The 6321-nt window shown below is 40.2% G+C and overlaps 1 protein-coding gene across 1 annotated transcript in view; it reads left to right on the forward strand.

Moving 5' to 3' along the window:
• GRK7 (G protein-coupled receptor kinase 7) overlaps positions 1 to 4389 on the forward strand; it is a 44900-nt gene extending 40511 nt beyond the window's left edge. Inside the window, exon 4 of the mRNA XM_017523747.2 lies at positions 2560 to 4389. Coding sequence (XP_017379236.1) covers positions 2560 to 2896 — 337 coding nt within the window. The 3' untranslated portion in view covers positions 2897 to 4389. The remainder of the gene's footprint in view (positions 1 to 2559) is intronic.
• Positions 4390 to 6321: the final 1932 nt, after the last annotated feature.

Below are 6321 nucleotides of genomic sequence, written 5' to 3' on the forward strand. Positions count from 1 at the left end.
TGGAGACAGGGCTGCGGTACTGGGTGAATGTAATAATGTAAGTGAAGAGCTTAATGCTGTGTTAACTGAGAGTAGGCGCTGAATACATGTCAGTTATCCTCATTCTTGTCATTAGTTGCGCCATTTTGGGTATTGCCTTTAGTCATCTTACGGGATAATCTGTTGTAGTTATCATCCGATAACTCTGAAAGGGGAATCTCTGAAAGGAATATATAGGGCAAACTCTCAATCCTTTTCCAGAAAGTTTTTGATATCTTGAATGGAAAATGTAAAAGAGAGACCAGGAATATGATTAATTTCCGTTGTGGTTGACATGGCGGAAATTGACTTCTTCTAAAAGAAAGACATTTCTTTAAAAAAAAAAAAAAAACTTTTAGATTCAGGGAGTATAAGTGCAGGTTTGTTACAAAGACATTATTGTGTAATGCTGAGGTTTTGGGTGCAATTGAATCTGTCACTGGAGTAGTGAGCATAGTACTCAATAGGTAGTTTCTCAACCCTTTCCCCACCCCCACAACATCTGGTAGTCCCCATGTCTGTTGTTCCCATCTTTATGTCCATGTGTCCCCAGTGTTTAGCTCCCACTTATAAGTGAGAATATGCAGTGTTTGGCTTTCTGTTTCTATGTTAGTTCACTTCGGATAATGGCGTCCAGCTGCTTCTGTATTGCTGCAAAGAACATGATTTCATTCTTTTTTGTGGCTGCATAATATTCCATATTGTCCATGTACCACATTTTCTTTATTCAATCCACCATTTATGAACTCCTTAGTTGATTCCGTGTCTTTGCTATTGTGAATGGTGCTGTGATGAACATATGAGTTACGTCTTTTTGCTAAAACAATTTATTTTCCTTTGGGTATATACCAGTAATAGGATTCCAGGGTCACATGGTAATTCTATTTTTAGTTTTTTGAGAAATCTCCAAACTGCTTTCCAGAGTGGCTGAACTAATTTACCTTCCCATCAACAGTGTCTAAGCATTCCCTTTTCTCTGCAGCCCCTCCAATATCTGTTGTTGTTTTTTTACTTCTTAATTATAGCCATTCTGACTGGTGTGAGATGGTATCTCATTGTGGTTTTAATATACTTTTATCTGATGATTAGTGATAATGAGCATTTTTTCATGTGTTTGTTGGCCTCTTGTATGTGAAAGAAGTTTCTTAATCAGACCAGGAAATCGATTCATATTTTTTTAAAAGAAAAAAATCATTTTGAATGTGATGCCACAAAACAGCCCCCTTTTTATTTTGTTAAAATCTAGATTTAAGAGGAACCAAGAGGTGTAAGGTAGGCAGCCCCTAAGATGGCCCCCAGTTATCCCCCTTCCTGGCATTCATACCAACGTATAATCCCTTTGCCTTAAGTGTGGGCTTCCTTCAATGAGAAATAGAATATGGCAGAAGTGATGAGATGTCACTTCCAAGATTAGGTTATAAAAAATTTATGGCTTCTATTTTGTGCTCTCTCTCTCTCTTTCTCGCTCTCTCTCTCTTTCTCTCTCTCTCTCTCTGTGTGTGTGAGAGAGAGAGAGAGAGAGAGAAAGAGATCACTGGCCTTGGGAAAGCCAGCTGCAATGTTTTAAGGCAGCCCTGTGGAGGCTCCTGTGATAAGGGATGGAGGCTTGACAATAACCACATAGTGAGCTTGAAAGCAAATCCCCCAGCCTCAGCTGAACCTTCAGATAAGACCACAGTCTCAGCCAGCAGCTTTACTGAAACCTCACAAGAGACTCTGAGACAGAGACACCCAGTTAAGCCATGCCCAGATTCTTGACCCTCAGAAGCTGTGAGATAATGAATGTTTGTTGTTTTAAGGCACTAAATTTTGGGGCAATTTGTTATACAGCAATAGATAACTAATATTAATAGTAAAGGTTACACAGTTGGGAACATACTTTTTTCTCTTATTCTAAGGCATATATTGGAATAATTTCTAGCATAGAGATGGAGGATTTGATAATAATAATCATAGTCTTGAGTACTAAATGTATGCTAATTCATACTACTGCAAATTACTAATGGATTTTTTAAAAGAAATTTCTTTAAAGAAATAACACCAAGATTATTGTGGCAGTTGGGAAGGTAAGTGGGGCTTCTAGAAATCTGTCATATTACTAATAAGGGGATATGAGTGCTATCTTTTAAAATGGGCGTGGTGATAGTGTGGGACAGAGATGTGTTTAACTCGTTCTATGTGACCCTGAAGAGGCAATGACTGGAAGCTGCAGGCAAGCAGGTGTGGTTCTCCAGAAATTTCCTTGTATTTCCTTGAAACACCAAGAATAATTGTCATATCCAAAGCTTCACTATTTAAAAGTTGCATCTAAAGGCAAAAACTGTCAGCAAATAATGAAAGTGCTACTGTCTATTTGGTGCAGAGTTTGGGATGATTTCAAAAGTTATTATTTTTCAGTTATTCTTTATGTCATTATATTGTCTTTGCAATTAAAATGAAATGTATTGTAAGAAAAGAATGCTACACGCTTTGTATTGTTAGAACATGTCCCATTTTGGTTTGTTAACTTTGTCTCAGGCTGATCATCTCCTTTCTTCACAGAGAAAAGTCTGATGATCCCAGGAAACATAATTTCTTTAAAACGATCAACTTTCCTCGCCTGGAAGCCGGCCTAGTCAAACCTCCATTTGTGCCAGACCCTTCGGTGGTTTATGCCAAAGACGTCGGTGAAATTGATGATTTCTCTGAGGTTCGGGGGGTGGAATTTGATGACAAAGATAAGCAGTTTTTCAAAAGCTTTGCAACAGGTGCTGTTCCTATAGCGTGGCAGGAAGAAATTATAGAAACAGGACTGTTTGAGGAACTGAATGACCCCAACAGACCTACGGGTTGTGGGGAGGGTAATTCATCCAAATCTGGCGTGTGTTTGTTATTGTAAATTGCTCTTTACCAGACAGGCAGCAGGAGTCTCGGCTGATATAATCTTCGAATGTTCCCAACACATGGTAATCTGTGGAATGAGGGCTAATCAGTTAGGAGGGACATTGCAACCACAGAACAGTCCAAAGGACAGGCAGGCTCACTACTAGACACATTTCTTTTCTTTTTCTTTCTTTCTTTTTTTCATAAAGAAGAGTAAAGTCTCAGTTTTGACTGAGGGCTGGGAAAAGAAACACTCAGGTTTATTTTGATAAACTAAAAGCATCAGCCTTTTACCAACGTGTCCCTGTGTATTACGCAAAGTCCTGGGAACAGAGAATGGAACTTTGTGGTGTGCCCAGAAAATGAGCATTTGCAATTCTTAGTAAATAATCATTTTAGTCTTTCTTTGTTTATGTTTTTTTTCCCTTCATCTTTCTTCTGCTTCTATCCATATAACAAGGATTTTGAAGCTGGAAATAAATGTCCCTGACATTCTCCCCCTAAAAAGGAGTGGATTACAATATTTTGGCAATGTTTTAGATCACAGAATAATTTTCAATTTCACTGACAGATTCTTTTACAAATTTTTGGAAATAACTTACTATCATAATGTTGAAGCATTTTAAATGTAAACATCCATGAGGTCCATGAATTAAAGTATTCTGTAAATTTAGTTGAGTCCTTTAAGTAATATGCTACAAATTGCTTAAAGTTGAACTACCAAATGCCGTCGGTTCCCAAACCTGCCGAACTTTGGAATCATCTAGGGGTCTTTTAAAAACTGAATGCCTGACTCCCACCCCTAGACATCCTGATCCCCACTCCCGGGTATGGAAACAGCATGACCATTTGGATTTTTCCGAAGCTCCCCAGGTGATTCTAATATGCAGCAAAGTTTGGCAGGCGCTGCCATGCACATTTGAATGTTAATACATTCAATCTCATTTTGGTTGCTCAAAACTTCAATCATACATTTTGATGGCAACTTTTCAAATGTCCCCAAAGCATGTCATTTTACCAATGGCAGTATAAATGAACAAGACAATCTGTATGCATCTTACAGCTTCTCTCATCCTTGCACACTTGAGTTTCTCCCACATATCTTGGGAGCTTGGTCTCTTGGCTATTTCAAGGCCTGAAGGAGACCTGTGGGCTTAGAAATTGAATCGAACAAATAGTAGCCCTCATTTCAAGTGGCTGCTCAGCCAGCATTGTATGGTAGAATTAGCACTTCTCAAAAGCACAGCCAAGGTGAGAATTCTACAGCTGCAAAAAATATTTGGATACAAATATAAAGCTGGGTGTTATTTTTTTAAAAGGATGTATGTGTGCATAATAAAATCTAATTTGTCCCAGTGGTAAAAAACTTGGCTGAAGTCAATTTAAAAGTTTTGTCCCTTGAGTAAGGAATTCAAGAGCTGCAAAAGTATTGGTTAAAAAAAAAAAAAAAAGATGTTGATTAGCCAGGCACGATGGCTCACATTTGTAATCCCAGCACTTCGGGAGGTTGAGGTGGGCGGATCATGAGGTCAGGAGTTTGAGACCAGCCTGGCCAACATGGTGAAACCCTGTCTCTACTCAAAATACAAAAATTAGCCAGGCATGGTGGCAGGCGCCTGTAATCCCAGCTACTTGAGAGGCTGAGGTAAGAGAATCGCTTAAACCCAGGAGGCAGAGGTTGCAGTGAGCCAAGACCACTCCATTGCACTCCAGCCTGGGTGGCAGAGCAAGACTGTGTCTCAAAAAAAAGAATGTTGGTTAACTGGAATCTGGCTAACAGTAATACTCATTTCCAAGACAGCATTAACCATACCTGGAACAAGTTAAGAAGAAGCCCTCTGAAAGTTGAGGCCTGGGCTGGTGCACCTGCGGCTCACTTTCCTGCTCCTTCTCCATCCTCAGCGTGCTCCCTGATGCTCCAAATCCTAACCTAGGATGCTCAGAGTTCTGTGTCACCAAAGCAGGATACAGGTGTGCCCAGGAGAATTTTTTTCCTGAGGTAAGAAAGTAAATTCGAGTTTGGTTAAGTTTTGAACAAGTCCCATTTAACAAAAAACCGATTGGTGATTAACAGAAATCCAATTAACCAGAGCACCCCAATGGTAGAGTTCTCAGGATTGGACTTTATAGACATTAGACATTTAAAAACAACATCGTGTTTATATGTTGATTATGCCTTAAAGCTGGCAGAGGAACAAATACAAGCTAAGAATTAAAGGCAAATATCCCAATTTTAAAAAGGACAAAAAACTTGGAGAGACAAAAAGTAAAAATGTCTTGTTGCATTGGTTCCGTAGTGTGAATCACCTCTGCTTTCAATAAACGTTAAATGCAAATCTGTTTTATGTCTTAGAACTAATTCAGGAAAATTATTGAATAAGTAGTTGTATTAATCCATTCTCCCACTGCTATAAAGAAATACCCGAGGCCAGATGTGGTGGCTCAGGCCTGTAATCCCAGCACTTTGGGAGGCCGAGGCAGGTGGATCACCTGAGGTCAGGAGTTCGAGACCAGTGTGGCCAACATAGTGAAACCCTGTCTCCACTAAAAATACAAAAATTGGCCTGATGTGGTGGTGTGTGCCCAGCTACTATGGAGGCTAAGGCAGGAGAATCTCTTGAACCCGGGAGGCAGAGGTTGTAGTGAGCCAAGATTGCACCACTGTACTTGCTCTGGGTAATAGAGCAAGACTGTGTCAAAAAAAACAAAAAACAAAAAACAAAAAAAAAACACTGAAACTGGGTAATTTTTAAAGAAAAGAGTTTTAATTGGCCCACAGGCTGTACAGGAAGCATGGCTGGGGAGAACTCAGGAAATTTATAATCATGGTGGAAGGCAAAGGGGAAACAGTCATGTCTTACATGGCCAGAGCAGGAGTAAGAAAGCAGGGACAAATGCCACACACTTTTAAACAACTGGATTTCCTGAGAACTCACTCACTATCAAGAGAACAGCAAGGGGGAAATCTGCTCCGATGATCCAGCCACCTCCCACCAGGCCAAATCCCAAGATTTGGTGAGGACACAGACCCAAACCATAGCAATACTCAATAATTATAAAAGTAATAAATAAAAATCACCAAATAAGTGTGTGTTGAGATCTAATTGCAGAAGTTGCGGTGAGCCGAGATCACTCCATTGCACTCCAGCCTGAGCAACAAGAGCGAAACTCCATCTCAAAAAAAGAAAAATATCTAAGTAGAATGCGTGGGGACGTTAGGGTCCGAGGCTGCTCCCCAGCCACTCTGTCACATGTGAGCTCCCATCTGGACCAAGTCAGAGTGCAGGAGGCTCACCATGACATGGGCAGGTGAGGAGCAGGCCTGATCCAGTGGGTTAAATGTTGGAGGAGTAGAGAAATTCGAGGGATAGGTGCAGGGTGTTTTGGGGGTCGGCGGGGGGAGGTGGTTGAGGAAAGATTTTTTTTTTTTTTTTTTTTGGG

The sequence above is a fragment of the Cebus imitator genome, unplaced genomic scaffold (genome assembly GCF_001604975.1).
Source record: "Cebus imitator isolate Cc_AM_T3 unplaced genomic scaffold, Cebus_imitator-1.0 Scaffold30, whole genome shotgun sequence".
NCBI classification, from domain to species: Eukaryota; Metazoa; Chordata; class Mammalia; order Primates; family Cebidae; genus Cebus; species Cebus imitator.